At 45.7% G+C, this 19345-nt stretch overlaps 1 protein-coding gene across 11 annotated transcripts in view; it reads right to left on the reverse strand.

The window, feature by feature from the left end:
* FRMD4A (FERM domain containing 4A) overlaps positions 1-19345 on the reverse strand; it is a 567858-nt gene that overhangs the window by 94828 nt on the left and 453685 nt on the right. For all 11 annotated transcript variants that reach the window (XM_075926045.1, XM_075926048.1, XM_075926044.1 and 8 more), the window contains exons 6-7: positions 15133-15189; positions 10522-10544 (exon numbers count right to left, since the gene is read on the reverse strand). In XM_075926045.1, the coding sequence (XP_075782160.1) occupies positions 10522-10544; positions 15133-15189 (80 nt within the window). The remainder of the gene's footprint in view (positions 1-10521; positions 10545-15132; positions 15190-19345) is intronic.

Here is a 19345-nt window from a genome sequence, read left to right on the forward strand (position 1 = left end):
TGGTGCTTCCTTTGGTGAGGCATATATTTGAACCATAGCAAAAAGTCTTCTAAGCACCAGAGGAAAAGGAAAAGACACCCATAGTGGGGTTGGCCTTCAAAGGCAGTATCAAGACAGTGTGGTTTAAATAAACATGTTATCTTGGGTGGCAGAGGGTTCCTAGTCCACAGAATGGGTCCATCGCCATCAGAGACAGTTCAAGCTCCCTCATACCTCCATGACAAATGGACCTCAAAGGACCACTTCCCGAGCTGAGACAGTAGATTCCATGGTCCATTCAATCCTTGGGATTCTGCTGAGATGGCCATGCTGGTGAGGACACTGATCTCATGAGAAATAAACAGAAACCCAAGCAGCCTTCACAACTAGGAACTGACTGAGGGTGAATTTGAACTGGTAATCTATAGGTGAAAGGCTGCCTTACACATACTTACCAAGTCCCCCAAGAAATTTGGTTCCCTAGTTATGATGGGTAATTATAATTATACTATATTAAGGAAAAAGCTTGAATAACAAAATGAACATAAATTATAAAAAAATTCCATCTCTAGGGGTATGTCTACACCACAGAGTTTTTTTTCGGAAAAACGGCCGTTTTTCTGAAAAAACTCCAATTAGGTCCATACTGCAATCGCGTTCTTCTGAAAGTAAATTGAAAGACCAGAGGTTTTTTTTCCGACATTAGTTATCCTCGTTCTATGAGGAAGAGCCTTTTCCCGAAAGAGCTCTTTCAGAAAAAGGCGTGTGTGGACATTGAAGGGGGAGTTCTTTCGAAAGAAGAGGAAAGAGGAAAAAGCACAGGTGCCCTGGTGGCCACTCCGTCCATAATAATCACAGATGAAATGCAAGATAGCATCCATTCAATGTGGATGCTATCTTTCAAAAAAGCAGATCGTTTTTTCGATGCACTTTGGCAGTGTGGATGTGCTCTTTCGGAAGAATTTTTTCCTGAAGATCGGAAAGAAGCCTGCAGTCTAGACATAGCCTAGGACAGCTATGCCATTTTAAAGTGGGGGTGAGGGAAGGAGAGTATGGGACAGTGAAAGACACACCTCTGACCTGGCTTTGATACGGACACCCCTCCTTGGGCAAGTCAATTAAACCCTCTGTTTTCACCTCCCCTTTGGAACATTAAAAATCACAATATCTACCTACTCAAGGCAGCTCGGCAAAAATTAGATATTTGCAAGTTGCTCAGCAAATGAAACATGTTGCATCAGCAATGGGCCACTAAGAAGAGTGAGTGGGGCACATGAGCAACCCTCCTTCATCTCAGTTGGCTGCAGCAGCCCACCTGTGGCTTGCGGACCCCTTCTCTGTGCCCTTCCCCCACGCTTCTCTCACACACTGGAGCCCTGCACTTCCTACTCCTCCCTCTCCCTCCCAGCACTTTCAGAGTGCCAGGAATCACTTGATTCAAGTTCCATCCCAGCTCTTCCCTCGCCTCCCAGAGCTTGAACATCCACAAACAGCTGATTCGCGGTGTTCCAGCCTTGGGAAAGTGGGAAGGGAGGGGAACAGGGATTGAGTGAAAATCAGCAGATTCTCGAGGCTCTGAAAGTGCTGGGAGGGAGGGGCAGGAGTAGGAAGTGCAGGGCTCCATTGCCCCAGTATGCAAGAGGAGGGGGGACAAACAGGGGGTCCACAAGCTGGAGGTGCAGCTTCAGTGGGCCATATGCAGCCTGCAGGCTGTCCACCATTGTGTTACATCCTGCTATTTCTGCAATTTAAGCTAGGTTATTTATGCCATCTGATCTCAACACATTTGGAAACTCTCTGCTACATGTAGTATCAGTGATCAATTACTAAAGAAACTTCAGGCTAAATCTCCCTATTCTTATGTCTAATAATGAACTAGACTGAATAAAAAATGTGCTCTGATACCCTTGCATAAAAGGCACCATTATAAGAGCAAGGTTTTATCATCATCATCCTTATGGTGCAATACGCATGGCTGCATGTTGGCTCCTGTAATCCTTAAACACTAATGGTTTAAATGCTGTTTTATTGCACACGTTGAAAACTAAGCATATAATTGTTTTCAAGATTACAATATTCACAAGCGTGTATATTATTTTAAAATGTCATTTAGTAACAAATTAGCCTGCTGCCCTCCTTCCCTGTTGTTACTATTCGATGTTTTGCAAGGAGATATTCTCACAGTTTTCTCCTAAAGCATCATGATTCCTGACTCAAAAGGGCTAAGAAAGGCTAAGTCCATACTGGCACTTTATAGCAATGTAGTTTCTGGCTCAGGGGTGTGAAAAAATATTCCCCCTCTCTGAGTGCAGCAAGTTTCAGAGCTACTAAAGCTCCAGTGTGAACCAGGCTACAGCTCTGGGAGTGTCAACGCTGTTAGCTACTACCCTCACAGAGCTGGTTTACATAGAGCGCTGGGAGAGCTCCTCCCAGCACTCGTGCTGTGGCCACACTGCCACAATTGTGCTTTAAACTTTTAAGTGTAGACAGAGCCAAAGACGGACTGTTTGGGGAGTTATTTAACAAGGCTAGGTTTATCACTTTGTTTCTTTAATATCAACCTGGGAGACAAATATTCTATGCGATGGATTGCTAGTTTCCCTGGCATTGTTGTTTAAGATTGAAAATCCTCCATTAAATCAAAGCTTGACATGAGCTTTCCCATTGATTTCAGTAGGTACTGGATCAGGCCCCGAATCAAGAAGGATTAAATTGTGGGGAAAGTGCAAACACTAGCAATATGCTCTGTTCTGCCTGGAAAAGTGACCCTCGGGAGTGCAGTATGTAGTATTCAATACTTTCATAGGTTCCAAGGCTAGAAGGGACTACAGGCCACAGAATTTCCCCAAAATAATTCCTAGAGCAGATCCTGTAGGAAAACATCCCGTCTTGCTTTAAACATTGGTACTGATGGAGAATCCATGAGGACCCTTGGGGTTTGTCTACACATCAAAGTTATTTCGGGATACCAGAGATATCCCAAAATAGCTACCCCGTGTCTTCACAAACCACCCATTATTTTGAAATATTTTTTGAAATAACGGGCACGGTATTTTGGCATCCCAGTAACCCTCATTCCACGAGGGTTAAGATATGTCTCGAATTAGTACTTTATTTCGAAATTTGGTGCTGTGTAGACAGCACCAAATTTCAAAATAGCCTATTTTGAAATAAACTTGAAATAAGCTATGCAATTTGCATAGCACAAATCGCGTATCTTATTTCGAGTTTACAGCGCAGTGTAGACATAGCTTTGGTAAATTGTTTCAGTGGTTAGCTACTCTCACCTGAATTCCAGACTGAATTTGTCTAGTTTCAATTTCCAGCCATTGGATTGTGTTACACCTTTCTCTGCTAGATTGAAGAGCTGATTATCAAATGTTTGTTCCCCATGTTAGCACTTACAGACTGTGACCAAGTCATCCCTTAATCTTCTCTTTGTTAAGTTAAATAGATTGAGTTCCTTGAATCTGTCACTATAAGACACATTTCCTAATCCTTTAATGATTCCTGTGGTTCTTCTCTGAATCTTCTCCAGTTTATCAACATCGTTCTTGTGTTGTGGACACCAAAATGCGATACACTATTCCAGCAGACTTTGCATCAATGCCAAATACAGAAATAAAATAACCTTTCTACTCTTATTTGAGATTCCCATTTACATGTCCCAGGATTGCATTAGCCCTTTTGTCATATCATACTGGGAGTTTATCTACCATGACCTCCTCTATCTTTTTCAATGTCACTCCTTCCCAGGACAGTCTCCTGTCCCATAAATATGGCCTATAAACATTTAGCCATAGTAAAATGCATATTGTGTGCTTTTACCTGGCTTACCATCCTGATCACCCTTGTATCTATGACCTATCTTCTTCATTATTTAGCACTTCCCCACTTGTTTGTGTCATCTGCAGATATTATCAGTGATGATTTCATGTTTTCTTCCAAGTCGTTAAAACAGTATAGGGCCAAGAACTGATCCCTGTAGAATTTCATTAGAAACACACCTGTCTGATGATGGTTCCCCATTTACAATTCTATTTTAATACCTATCTCTAAGCCACATTTAAATCCATTGAAGATGTGTTATATTAATTTTACACCAGCCCAGTTTTTAATCAAAATGTCAAGCATACCAAGACAAACACCCTACAGAAGTCTATTACATCAACATTTTTATCTTTCTCAGCCAAATTTGTAATCTCATGAAAAAGGATACCAGATTAGTTTGACAAGATCTATTTTTCATAAACTCATGTTGATTGGCATTAATTTTATTTCCCTCCTTTAATTCTTTATTAATTGAGTCCCATGCCATTTGCTTCAGTATTTGGTTGGACTCAACTGTCAAACAAGCAGGCTTATAACTACCCACCTCACTCCTTTTACCCTTTTAAAACTTTAGCACAGGATTAGCTTTCTTCTAGTCTTTGGAAATTTCCCCAGCACTTCCCAGTATCTTACCCAGAAGTGCTGGGAGGGAGGCAGTTTGTGGGCCATAGAACTAGATTTATCAAAGGAGTCTAGGGGTGCATCTACACTGCACTCATAGCTCGAAATAAGCTATGCCATGTGAGCTATGCAAATGGCATAACTTATTCTGAGTTAATTTCAAAATAACCCGCTATTCTGAAATGTCCCTTTCTCCTCGTGGAACAAGGTTTACAGGGATGTCGGAATAGCAAGCCCATTATATTTCGAAATAACAGCTGCGCTCAAAAGGCGTAGAATAGCTATTTTGGGATACTTCCGGTATCCTGAAATACACTTAGCCTAGAATTCAAGGCCTGAAATCAACAGGCATTTTGCCAGAGACTTGAAAAAGTACAGGATCATCCGCTAAGTGTCCATCTCCTACTGAATGTCAACAGGATTTTGGTACTTTAATCCCAAAGGCACCTTTAAAAATCAGAGCCTACAGGTATCATTTTTCAGGCTAAACAACCAAATCCTTTGGTTACCCCCAATACAAAGATCCCATGGGCTGTAACTTTTTTTTTTTAAACCCAGCTGAGTAGTACATTCTCTGGAGGTCGGCCTCAAGCCACGGAAATCTGTTGAAAACATCTAGAAACCCAATCTACAGTGGCAGGGAAAAGTGCATCTGAAGGGATAGTCAGGAACATGACACAATAATGCTTTTATTCACTCCAGGGCTCTTGATAATTACTGTAGAAGTCTGCTTGGAATCTAAAGAATTGCAGCAGACCGATCAGAGCAAACACTGGACCTTACTTTGCCCTTTTTTTTTTCAGCCTCTCCAGCACCAGGAGCTTCCACCCCAGAGTTGCTGATGCACTTTATTTTGGCTAAGGCTACACTAACTTACAGCTGTGCTGCAATAGGCTCTATAGGGGTGCATCTACACTGCACTGTTATTTCAAGATGACTAGTGTTATTTCAAAATAACAATGTGAGCGTCTACACAGCCATTCCGTTATTTTGAAATAATTTTGAAATAACGGATGACTTATTCCGAAATCTGTAAACCTCACTCTATGAGGAATAATGCTTATTTTGAAATAGCTATTTCGAAATAAGATGTGTGTAGACGTATCACTGCTGCTATTTCAAAACAGCCCCTCACCAGGGCCATTCTAAGTTATTCCTCTCCAATGCCTCTGGGGCTCTAAATTTAGATAGCATGTCTACATTAGGGAAGCCTGCCTCGGACTAATTTTGAGGCTTCCCTGCAGTGTAGATGTGCTATTTCAAAATAAGCGATTTCGGAATATTTCTTCTAGAATAGCTTATTTCAAAATCAGCATGCAGTGTAGACATACCCTAGTACAGCTGCTCTAAGCCAATGGGGAAGCCAATTTAATTAATCCAGCCCGCAATGAGCGGCAATAGCTGTGTTGGAAGGAGAAGCTCTCCCACCGACACAGTGTGCCCACTCTGGCGTTTACGTTTGCATAACTTACGTCACTTAGGAGGGTGGCTTATTCATATCCTGGAGCCATAGGTGCCAGCTCTATCAGGGCTCCAAGGGGTAGCCACAGATTAAATATAGTGGGAGTTTAGCATGCACCAGCCATCCACCCATCAGCTGTTTGGCAGGCCCTGCCGATCTGATCTGCTGTTCAGTGACAGGCAGGAGGCACTGGCGTAAGAGGGAAGAGCGGGATGGGAAGGAATGACCTCAGGAAAGGGGGCAGAGTTGGGGCAGGAAGGGATGGAGAAAGGGCAGGGTCTCAGGGCAGAGTTGGGGTAGAACCTGGAAAAATGAAAGTCAGTGCTTGTGCTCAGAGTGGCATAAGTTATGCCGATAAGTGGCAGTGTAGATACAGCCTTTGAGGCAGCAGCCAAGAGGCAGCGGCAGCTGGTGGCTGAGATGCATTCTGAATGAGTTACAGGTTATGTGGAGGTTTCAGAGCGGTAGCTGCGTTAGTCTGTTTCCACAAAAACAAGGAGTCCGGTGGCACCTTGAAGACTAACACATGTATTAGGGCATAAGCTTTCGTGAGATACAGAGCACTTCCTCAAATGCTTCCCAAAGGGAAAACGGGACACGATGAGGGGTTGACCCAAGTCCCCTCCCCACTCACCGTGCCTTCTCCCCCTCAGATGGCTGGTTTGAGACACTCACCCAGGGCACCCTCCCCACAAGGTCACAGGAACCCTGGGTGCTCCCATGGGAGGTTGGGGTGACTGAAACCATACAAGAGGCTGTCACTGGTTGCTGGAACCATGCTTCCTCCCCACACCCGCATGAACCCTGCCTCCCCTGCTTCACAAAAGGCTGGCATCAGTGCTCTCCCCCTGCACATTCCTCCATACTAGGGATGTTAAAATGCATATCTTTAGGTAAATGAGGGTTTTTTTTAAACAAAAGTGGGCATTTGTCCCATGTGTTCTTGCCAAATGATCACATTGGCAAGAGCAAAGGGGACAAATGCCCACTTCTGGAAAAAGAACCTGGGATGGACACGCCAGGGCTTAAAAAAGGGACTGTCTCAGCCCAAATGGGATGTACGGTCACCCTAGTGATGTGTGACACTCACATTCAAAGCAAAGCAGATGGCTGAGTGAGCCTTGAACAAACTGAAACCTGGGGTGAAACCTGGTGCAAAGGATAGAGATGTTCTCTGGTTTGCCATTTGATGGACTGGCCAGTTAGCCAAAGTCTGCAATGGGCAAGGGTTGCTTGAAATATTGGTGTGACAGTGAGCTTGGGATCAAGGGTCTTTTCAGAGGCTATTCAGTAGCAGAGTATCATACGCCAACAGCCGCCGTTCAGCTCTGCTAGCACCGGGGTTATACACAGCCAGTCTGCAGTGCCAACCCCCAGAACCCCTTGGATTCTGACTTCTCTTATGCGCCTTTCTAACTCTGCCCTGACTAGGATGTATCACAAAATGCAAACTTAAATTGTAAATGTAAATGGTCACCGATGGATAAAAATGTGCCTATTTTCATACATTAGCAACCCAGAAAGACACCTGAGTGCTGCGCTGTCCTAGTAATGAACCCATTTCAGGGATGAGCAGAGAAAGTCCAATAAAGGATGGCTAGCATGCCTCGGCACTGGACAACTCATCTTCCCTACAACCAGCAGCAGGAGCAGCCATCGTGGGAGAAGTGGTAACAGACTGGGTAAGAATGGCAGAAAGTTGCCACCTAGATTTTGTGAGGCTGCCTCAGATTTCCATGAAGGTTTGCACATTCCTAAATCATTTTCAGAATGTATGAAGCCTCATCACCATGTGCCGTCACGTCAGGGTGATTATGTTTTGATGTTATCATGCCTACATGGCCCTGTGCTGATGCCAAGCTGTGATGTAAAGATCACAGCATCATAAGGTCAGATATCACGCCACACTAGTCCCCACAGGCAGGAATTTTGCAACAAGTGCTTTAGGGGGAATTCTCCTTTCTTTAACGTTAAGCACCTGCTTAAATGTTTTGCTAGCTAGACTGGGGCCAAAGACAGACCATCCGTCTTCTGAGTGGTTAATATGACACTGCTTTCAGGCAATACGTTTGCTGAAATTTTCAATTTTTCTTCTAAACATGCACCTCTTAGACCGCTTTGTTTCTGCAGAAAGCAGAAGAGTCAAGCAAGAGTTCAACAGGGCAGACTTTGTGAAATGTATGCTGTTATTTACAACATGTAATCTTTAAAATATCTCAGTAACAACAATGCTGTTGCTCCTCCCTGTCAGACAATAGCAAATTCTATTAGTAAGAACATTTCAACAATGATTAACCTCAAACGTGGCCACATAACAATAAGAGGCACCTTCAGTCCCAGGAAAACTCCTCTTGTCTTCAAACAACGGTATCCCTGCTTGCATCTGGCTGAATTTATCCCTAAAACTTCAAGTTTATGCATTGCTGTGTTAATGAAACCCATAAGCCCAAATTTCAGGGGATGAAATCCTGCCACCAGTAAAGACAAAACTTGCATTGACTTCAATAGGCTCAGGGTTTCACCCAATAAGCAAACCCACTTCAGTGAATGTGAAGTGCTTGAGAAAGGTGCCATATGGACATCCCTGGAGAAAGGACATAAAGCAGCACAAGCGTCTCCTACCCAGCTACTACAACATGCCTCAAACGCAGCCTACAGGGCATGCGGCTCAGTCTCCAGGGCCCGTTCCTATCTTGGCCTCTGTATCATGAAACAGCCAACAGCGTGCCAGTTGTAATGGTGAAGTCTGAAAAGCAGACACAGGACTGAGACCATCAAACTCAGGGAGACCATCAAAAGCCATGAAGACTTTCAATTCACTACCAAAATTAGCTGGCTGCCTACACAACATACCTCACACCATTGTGGTCTGTGTGTGTGTTAGAATAGCCCTCAGGAGACTCTGGGTTTCATTCCCAGCTCTGGCCCGCTGGGTGACCCTGGGCAAGTCATTGCCATGCTCTGTGCCATCTGTAAAATGGGGACACTGACACCTTTTTACAGAGCTTTGAGATCCACAGATGAAAATCACTGTATAAAAGGTAGAGGTACTACATTCGTCCTGACATGGAGGGTCACTTAGCCTCTCTTGTGGTGGGTTTTTGTGTGATGTCGAAACCTGACCAACTCATTTGAGAGAGGGCAATGAACAGCTTTCAGTTGGTGCAAACTTTCCACTGCTACTTCCAGCTCTGCTCTGGATTGGAATGGGACAGCTAAAGGTGAAAGGTTCTATGTCCAAACCTCTGAAACACCTCACCCAATGGGCTCTGTCCTGAACCTTATTCGAGTCTAGTCTGTGCACAATTCTGTGCATGTTATGGAAGGTGCGATTACCGTGGGGTTTGACTTAATTGGGACAGCTTCCCTATCTTGACATTGTGTTCTGAATCAGCCAGCATGATAAAACAGATGACACTCTGTCCGAGCCACCTGACTACATAAGCACTGCCCATAAGCACCCTGCTCTGAAATGGCTGGAATTGAGAAATAAAGCAAGACCAGGCTCGTGTCTCCTTGTCACAAACACGTCAGGATTTCACAAGCTGACTGGGACTCAGAAAAATGATAGGGCAGAACCAGAGTTCTCTTTTGTGGAGTGTCATCTCACACTCGGGATTGTTGCAAGGCGAGGTTGCAATGTTTGCGATGAACATTCCATCATTCCAGTTTTTAAAAAAATCAAGTGAATTTTAGTGCCGGGTAAAGGTTTAGTGCTGCCAGAGCTGGAAAATGGAGTCTTGTTTATCTGGTCATCTGTTGAGTCACGATCTTCTATTCACGATCTTCTATTCACACCTAACAGCACTGTGAGCTTGATAGTGCCGTTCTACCAATGCACCTCAGCTGTGACTAGAGGCACCTTCTCTATGGCTCCCGGCCTGTCCATTCATTGGCTTTCCTCCTGAGATCAGCTGCAAGAATGATGGTGGCCCTCCAGTGGCAGTCAGTTTGAGAGCAACAAAGTGTAATAGATAGTGGAGTTTGTTTTTGTAACATGGGCACAGGTCCGTTAAATATCAAAGTGAGAACATAAACAGGGCACTGAACAGCCACCAAGATGAGAATGACTTTGGTCACTACTAACGTGGACCTGATCTGAGCTGGTAATTGAGATGCTGTACATTTCATTAACAATCACTTGAGCCACCAAGATCCCACCACAGATGAATTTTTTCAACATTTCTGAAAAACAGGCTCACACTCTGAGGCCCCCAAATTCAGAGGCCACCTTTGAAAATTTAGGCTAAGCTCACACAGAAATTCCAGTCAGTAAGAGAATTATAACAGCTAGACCTGCTGGACATGTGATATTATATTACAACAATGATTGTGGGGGAGTCATTTCCTCAGTAATTTCCTTCTGCAGGCTACCCTGTTTCCTGAGCTTCACAAACACATTAAGAAATTCACAAACAATGTCATCACAAACAAGGCTGTTTTCAATATGAGATCTGGACCAGTGCTGCATTTTGGACCTAAGTTATTGCAGGAAATAGGCTAGCAGCACTCAGAAGAGCTTCCCATTGCAATGTAATTATAAACTGTCACATCACTCCTCCAGCAGATGTAATCAATTTCACTTTCAGAACAAATAATAGCATTGAGAGAACTTTCAACCAACTCACCTTACAAAATCTCCTTTCGCTTCCTGTGAAAAGATGGGGGGAAAAGTTTGTCACTAAAATGGCAACATTTAATTTGGAAAAGATACATTTCTAGATTTATCACTTACAAGCATCAGTCAACAATAGTTTCCTTATTTAATGGTACTGTCAGCATGAATCCTTTAAACTAAGTTGGGATTGTCGTACCACTCTGGACTGAGGTTAGGACAGATCTTATGCACCAAATAAGAAAAGTTATTTATTAGTTCCCTAAATAGAAGAACTAGAGGACACCAAATGAAATTAATGGGGAGCAGGTTTAAAACTAATAAAAGAAAGTTCTTCTTCATACAGCGTGTAGTCAACCTGTGGAACTCCTTGCCAGAGGAGGCTGTGAAGGCTAGGACTATAATAGAGTTTAAAGAGAAGCTAGATAATTTCATGGAGGTTAGGTCCATAAAAGGCTATTAGCCAGGGGATAAAATGGTGTCCTTGGCCTCTGTTTGTCAGAGGCTGGAGAGGGATAGCAGGAGACATATCGCTTGATCATTGTCTTCGGTCCACCCTCTCTGGGGCATCTGGTGCTGGCCCCTGGCGGTAGACAGGATATTGGGCTAGATGGACCTTTGGTCTGACCCAGTACGGCCGTTCTTATGTTCTAAATAGGATTGGGCATTGCAAATACTTAGCCTGACAACTGCTAGTGGATATCTATGGTAGGTGCTGCAGGAAGTAGGGATGGTGAATTTTGTGTTCTTAGCATTAAGCCAACATTTCTGTCTGGTTAAGGGGCAGTGCATTGCTAGAAGATCTCCTAATTCCAAGTGACTTGTGGTCACTGAAAAGCCCAAGATCCTTTTGCAAGTATTAGCCTCACTACTTGGATCAGTTCCCAGTCTGGGTAATTACATTCTGAATATTTAAATTTCCCATTCTGTTTGTAGTGGATACACTGTACTCCATGTTCTTAAACTTATATTCTTCCTACTGAAGAAAGTACTTAGGGAAACACTGAATATGTATTTTAGATGTTTCGTCCATGAAAGCATTGTAATCTATCACCAACACAAACCAATTCCAGACTGCTGTGTGCTGCTCCACTCCAGTGATGGCATCAGTAGCAGAATCTGGTATCTGCTGGAGCCATATTTTGATAGATGAAGCATATATACAGTGGTTGACATTAAAAAGTAACCGAGAGTTACTTTGGCTATGTCTAGACTGCAGAAGCTTTTTTGGAAGCGATATTCCGTAAAAATTTCTTTCGAAAGAGAGCGTCCACACAACAAAAGTGCATCGAGAAAGCAATCTGCTTTTTCAAAAGTTAGCGTCCACATTGTTTGGATGCTATCTCGCATTTAAATTGTGATTACTGTAGACAGAGTGGCCACCAGGGCACCTGTGCTTTTTCTTGGAGGCCTCTTCTTTTGAAAAAACACCCTCTTCTGCATCCACATACGCCTTTTTCTGAAAAAGCTTTTTCGGAAAAAGGCTTCTTCCTCGCAGAATGAGGTTTACTGCCATTGGAAAAACCCCTCCGTTCTGTCGAAAGAACGCAATAGCAGTGTGGATGTAAGTATCCATTTTTCCGGAAATACTCTGCAGTGTAGATATACCCTTTGCTTTACCATGATATATTTATAGTGTAAACAGAGCATTGTAATCATTTCATTTGCAACTGTCCAGTAGTGAAACCTCCGCAATGGATAGAGTTAACTTTGACTCTTAGGACATGTCTACACAGCAGGGCTAAACTTAAAATAAGCTATGCAACTTGAGCTACGCTAATTCCATAGCTTAAGTTGAAATAGCTTATTTTGACTTTTGGCGCTGTCTACATAGCACCTATTTTGAAATAGAGCACTCTTCCCCTGACTTCCCTTACTCCTCATGCAATGAGGTTTACAGAAGTTGGGAGTAAGAAGCCAATTATTTTGCATTTCTTTTGAAGTAATGGACTTGCTGTATAGACATGCACTATGTTATTTCGGGTTGTGTAGACATGCCCTTACGTGGGTGTTGCCTGTAATTCCCCTCGTGTGCATGCACAAAATCCTCTCACCTAAATGTAGTGGTGCTTTAAATCTGGACTAGTTAGCCTGACTGGGTGTTCAAGCTACAGCTCAGGTGTTGCTTTCACTTGGGTATCCCACTTACTTTGAAGTGAGGACACAAGATGAACCACTTGGTCACTTACAGTCGTCTCATGCCTTCCCATACATCCCCAGGGGTGCACGGGGCACACACATTCTATCATAGTTTATTACGAATTAATCTTAGATTTGCATAGGCTACTGCGGTACAAAAAACCAATGGGATATGCCCCCAGAAGTTCTAGCAGCACATGAGAGCGAGTGCAGAAGCAGTGAGGACACAGAGGGGTCACCATGTTAGTCTGTTTTAGCAAAAACAACAAGGAGCCCAGTGGCCCCTTAAGGACTAACACATTTCTTAGGGCATAAGCTTTCATGAAATACAACTCACTTCCTCAGTTATAGCTCAGGAAAGCTTATAGTCTTCCTGTTTTAACTCAAGTTAATTGATTGTCAGTTAATTAACTTAAACGTGTTAGTCTCTAAGGTGCCACCAGACTGCTTCTTCTTTAAATGAGGACACAGTAACCTGGGTATGGCTTTGCAGCATGGCTAATCCAGGTGCTGAGCTGACTCTGTAATGCAGGCACCAACCCACACTGATAGCTGAGCCGTTCATTTTATTCTCTACAGAAGCACAGCACACACCAAGGTTGTAATAATTATACCTTGACATATAAAAGTATGGTTTGTCTTGCTTAATTTCATTAAGTCACACTTCAAACTACTGCCATTGTGTGTATAATATCCTGTGGATTTTTGGTGATGGTAAATACTTCAGATCACAGCAGCGGGGTTCAGTGGCATCCTGGCTGGGGCTTGCATGTATAGTTGCTAATTGCTTCAGGATTCATTAGGATGCATGGACAAACAATAGATTCTTCTCCCTAGCACTAATTCTCACAATGAGCCTGCTGTTTGAGATGTTGATTCACCCAGCAGGCCAATACGCAACTGCTATAATGTGCTTTTAATTGTTTCCTTCTCTCTCTAATTTTTGCTATATTACTCTAAAATTGATCTTAATGAAGAATGAAACTCCCCAGCACTAATTGCTTCCCTAACAAGAAAAATGCTACAGAAGTGCTATGTATTAACATATGCTGATGAGATGGCTTGGCTGTTCCACATGGATCCTTTAGGATCAGGGTCTCACGGATGACTGGAAAGAGACTAAAAAACTGCTCTGAGAAGTGGAGAAAAAGAATTTACTGACTATTATCTCTGATCTTCTCCCATGACAATTACTGCCCAAAAAGAATGATCCCCACCCACTTCCCCTTAAAACCTCTGCATTTATGAATCGCTCCTGTCAGGTGACTTGCACTGAAGCACAAACCTTACACTGCACCATCCCCTCCTTCATCTGCTGAAGAATTAGGGCTTGTCTTAATTGCAGAGTTAATAAAAATTAAAATCCGAGTGTTACCCCTCAGTTCCTATCTACAAAACACCAGAAATGGGTGATCCATGTTGAACTGGAGATGGATTTGAGCAACCCGTTCCAGATCCAACATTTCCAGGGGTTTGGCTTGGGCCGGTCTTCTTTAGTTTGCATAAAATAAGACCCGACAAATATTTACTGAAGCTGAATCTTAAGGTGGAAATTTCAGGCTTGATTTTCAGGAACGCTGATATGTGCAGCTCTCACTGACTTCAAGTGGAGTTGTGGGTCCTCAGCACAACTCCTATATCTATCAGGAGCAATTCCCCTAAAAGTCAGTGCAGAATGGGTGACAGAGCAGAAACTGGCCTTGCTTTTCAAAACTGTGCAACTTAGGTTTCCTTTACATACTGGGTTGGCTCTGAGACAGGATGGTCAGCGAATCTGGAAACTTTTGTCTCTTATGAAAGGAAAGAATCATGGTCTAATGGCTGGGCATGGTATTCTACCTGCTCATGTGGCAAGGGTTAGTTCATGACAGATGTGCATAAAGCCCTTTGAGATGCTCCGAGGCACAGTGCTAGAGATGTGCATATGGATGCAAATTAGGTTAAACTGTGAACCACGATACGCTTCAGCACAGGGGAATGATGGGGCACAAAGAATCCCCTTACATCACTGCATGCGCTGCTGGGCTGTGGCTCCCCTACTCACACCGGTGTGCACAGAGTGGATAGGCAGGGGTGGAAGTGGGTACAACCATGGCTCCAGCCCTAACACACCAGCCAGCACACTGGAACTGAAGCTTATGGGGAACACTTCAGCATCCACTTCCAGCTGGTTCCCATCCTGCTTCTGGGGCAGCACGGTGACACAATGCCCCTCGCTCCACTGGGACAGCAGGATTCTGTATGGTGCTTCACAGCGGAACCTAGTTTGCATCCATATCTAGTGATACTTTGCACGTCTCTAGCATTAAAGGTTCCAGCTTTGTTCCCTAGCTTGGCAAAACAGCACACTACCCTGTCTGTTCAATTCCTGTACACGTGGTGTAATCCTCCCCCCCCCCCCGGAGGGTCTGTCATGTCTTAACCCCCTGCAACCTATTTATGCATTGCAGATACAGACGGAACGAGAGACAGATGCTGCCCCTACCTGCAAGATGTACGCAGCCAATTCAAACACCACCTCACTGTCAACCTCAATGAGCTCCTGGGAAGAAAAGAGAAAAAAAAGTTCATTAAATCTCAACTCCCCCAAGACGATCATGCTCGTTACTGCACAGTGAAATGTGCTCTCTCCTCCGGTTTGGCTTCAAAGGCTTCCTGGTGCTCATGGAGACCAGAGGGATGCTGGACCTGCTCCCTGGATGAGGAGAAAGCAACATGCACAGAATGCTGTTCAGGTGAATGAAGTGTGACATCAGCACTCAACTGGGGTGGACTGGAGGAGTTGCTGGGGTGGGAGGTGAAGAGATCAAGCTTTCCCTTGTGCTTTTAGGAGAAAGTAATATTGTGCTAATCCCAAAATACCCTCCCCCGCAAGCTTCATAGCAGGTTGGCTCCCTCTCCCCTCCCCAGCAGGGAAAACTGAAGGGCTGGATCTTCTGGAGCAGTGTGCTGGGTTTGCAATCAAACCCGGAGTCCCACAAAAGTGCCTTCCCCACTCTCCTTCCCCACAATACACATATCTGGACTCCCCCAGCAACAGATCACAGGAAACAGATGTAAGGAGTGAACACAGTCAAAATGAAGTGGGCTATTAAAACTGTCTGCAGCCACAGGACAAAGGAGTTAGTGGATTACAGGTTGTAATGATAGAAATGTAGCCGTGTTAGTCTGGGGTAGTTGAAGCAAAATGCAGGACAATGTAGCACTTTAAAGACTAACAAGATGGTTTATTAGATGATGAGCTTTCGTGGGCCAGGTCTGGCCCACGAAAGCTCATCATCTAATAAACCATCTTGTTAGTCTTTAAAGTGCTACATTGTCCTGCAGGTTGTAATGAGACACAAAACAGGTTGTAATGAGACACAATGTCTCTGTTCCACCTTATATTGAACTGAGTATCTTGAGTATCTTTCCAAGACCCAAGGAAGAACTTGGGGAAGCCTGAAAGCAAGGGCGCCATTTCAGGGGCGTAGGGGGGCAGCAGCTGTGTGCTCCGGGACACAGCTAGCTTTTCATCCGGTCCTGGACACTAAGGCTACATCTACATTGGCTGCCTATTACGAAATAGACATGCTAATGTAGAACTTTGGACGAGGCAAATGCGCGGGGGATTTAAATATCCCCCGCAGCATTTGCATTTTCATGGCCGCCGCTTTTTTCCGGCTTGGAGATAAGCCGGAGAAAAGCGTCCAGACTGGCGTGAACTTCCGGAATAAAGCCCTATTCCGGAGGATCTCTTATTCCTACTTGCAAGGCTCCATGCCTGCCTCCTACTTGCAAGTAGGAATAAGAGATCCTCCGGAATAGGGCTTTATTCCGGAGGATCGCGCCAGTCTGGACGCTTTTCTCCGGCTTATCTCCAAGCCGGAAAAAAGCGGCGGTCATGAAAATGCAAATGCCGCGGGGGATATTTAAATCCCCCGCGCATTTGCCTCTTCCAAAGTTCTACATTAGCATGCCTATTCCGTAATAGGCGGCCAATGTAGACGTAGCCTAAGGGTATGTCTACGCTACAAAGTTAATTCGAACTAACGGACGTTAGTTCGAATTAACTTTGATAGGCGCTACACTAGCGCTCCGCTAGTTCGAACTTAATTGAAACTAGCAGAGCGCTTAGTTCGAACTAGGTAAACCTCATTGTACGAGGACTAAGCCTAGTTCGAACTTACTAGTTCGAATTAAGGGGTGTGTAGCCCCTTAATTCGAACTAGTGGGAGGCTAGCCCTCCCCAGGTTTCCCTGGTGGCCACTCTGGCCAACACCAGGGAAACTCGTATGCCCCCCTCCCGGCCCCGGACCCCTTAAAGGGGCACGGGCTGGCTATGGTGCCCGTGCCAGGTGCAAGCCTGCCAGCAGCCAGCTAGCAGACCCTGCACCTGGCACGGCTCGAGCCAGCCACCTGATGCCCCCCAGACCTCCCCCTCTTCCCGGGACCAGGCTGGCGGCTCCCGGGAGCTTGCCCGGGACCGCAAGAGGCGGGCACCCACCTGGTCTAGTGCGGACATCGTGGACCTCATCCACGACCTCCGCACTAGGCACAGGAAAGTGGCCGTCTAGTGCAGGAGAGCTGCCAGCCTGGCCACCCAGGAGCAGGTGTGCATGAAAATCAAGGTGGTCCACTGAGACCCCCAACCCTGAGCCCTGAGCTTACAATGGCCGTACTGGGTCAGACCAAAGGTCCATCTAGCCCAGTAGCCTGTCTGCCAACAGCGGCCAACCCTAGGGACCCTGGAGGGGATGGACCAAAGACAGTGACCAAGCCATTTGTCTCGTGCCATCCCTCTCCAGCCTTCCACAAACTTTGGGCAGGGAAGCCACTCCTACCCCCTGGCTAATACCAATCCATGGACCCAACCTCCATGACTTGATCTCACTTCTCTTTAAACTCAGTTCTAGTTCTAGCCTTCACAGCCTCCTGCAGCAAGGAGTTCCACAGGTTGACTCTTTGCTTTGTGAAGAACAACTTTCTGTTAATAGTTTGAAGCCTGCTACCCATTCCTTTCCTTTGGTGTCCTCTAGTCCTTCTATTATGGGAACTAATGAAGAACTTTTCTTGATGCACCCTCTCCACCCCACTCATGCTTTTATAGACCTCTATCCTATCCCCCCTCAGTCTCCTCTTTTCTAAACTGAGAAGTCCCAGTCTCTTTAGCCTCTCTTCATATGGGACCTGTTCCAAACCTCTGATCTACTATTTTGACCACACGTTTTCTTTATTTTGTACATCAGGAAGGGGGGCTAGGGAAGGGTAAGTGGAAGGAGGTGAGGGAGGAATGGGGTACGAGCCCCCGATGGGGAGGACTAGGCTGGCTCTGCGGGCTCCTGGGGGTGGAAGCTCTCCTGCAGCCCCCCAATTGCCCCCTCTCCCCAGATGGCAGCCTGCGGCAAGTGCAGCCGGGCTGATGGCCGAATGCTGTGATGTGCCCAGTGTGGGCACTCAGGGCACTCCAAGCCAGGACTGGTTTGCAAGCGGGGCACCCCTGAGAACTGTCTGTCCGGGGTGGGGGTCGGGTCCCTTTAAGCACAGCCCTCGGCTAGCCTGAGACAGCAGCTCCACGCTCTAAGTCCTCATCTGATGCCCTGCCGGCACTGCTTCCGGCCATCCTTAACCCCGGTTCAGGGTCCACTTAATGTGGACATGCTAGTTCGAATTAGCAAAACGCTAATTCGAACTAGTTTTTAGTTCTAGACGCGTTAGTTTGAATTAGCGCTGTAGTGTAGACATACCCTAAGGGACTGAGGGGGAAATGCTTACATTCCTCGCATTCCTCTCACACCTGGCTGGTGAAGGGAAGGGCAATTGTGTATACATGGGCAGTGCCCTTCACTCAAACCTAGGGCTGTCACTACACTTCAAAGGCGGAGGCGCCCTATCGACTAATCAAATAGTCGATGCAAAATGTGATTAATCAATTACTCAATATTTAACATCTCTAGTCCTGGCTGCCAGTCCTACTCCCAGAGCTCCATGCCTGCCTCCAGCCGAGGTCCCAGCCTCAGCCCCCTTACTCCTGTCTGCGCCCCCTCAGCCCCTGAGATCCAGGCTGCAGCTTTGGTGGGGAGAGGGGAGGACACATACAGACAGAGGTAAGGAGGGGTGTGAGGTAAAGAGTTTGGGGACCACTGCCGTAAGAGCTCTGCCCCGTCAAACACAGGTTAAGACCTAGGTGCTCTTGTGTAAGCCTTGTGGTTCAGGAGTGCCAGCTTTCTAGGAGAGCAGCTTACCTCACCTCCTCTCTCATGACCCACTGGGGCCTGCATTCAGGTGGGAGCAGCACAGAAGGGGTGTGCAGTGAAGAGGTTTCTCTTGCTTCCCCCAGGTTTAGCTGCTGTGCCGTGTAGACATGCCCCAGGAGAAGCAGAGGGAGACACAGAGCATCAGGAGTCAAAAAGCCTCCCAGAGACTGCATGCTCTCTCCTTCACCCCTTCCAGGATGCAGCCAGCCAGCTCTGGGGGCCAGTACCTGAGGGGGCAGAGCATTCATGTCTCCTCTCCCCCTTTGGGGCACTGCACGGCTCCAGGAGAAGGCGGGGGAGGGGAGGTGCCATCCTTGTGAGTGCAAGATTCTGATTCTGCCTCAGCCAACCGTGAGGACCATGCAGATGGGGGACGGAGCCTTTTGCTTGCTCCCTCTCTGCATAGCCACAGCTGGGACCAGGCATGCCTGGCCCCAAATGAACCTTTCCTCACCCCAGTTT

Source organism: Pelodiscus sinensis, chromosome 1, assembly GCF_049634645.1.
Source record: "Pelodiscus sinensis isolate JC-2024 chromosome 1, ASM4963464v1, whole genome shotgun sequence".
Classification (NCBI taxonomy): Eukaryota; Metazoa; Chordata; order Testudines; family Trionychidae; genus Pelodiscus; species Pelodiscus sinensis.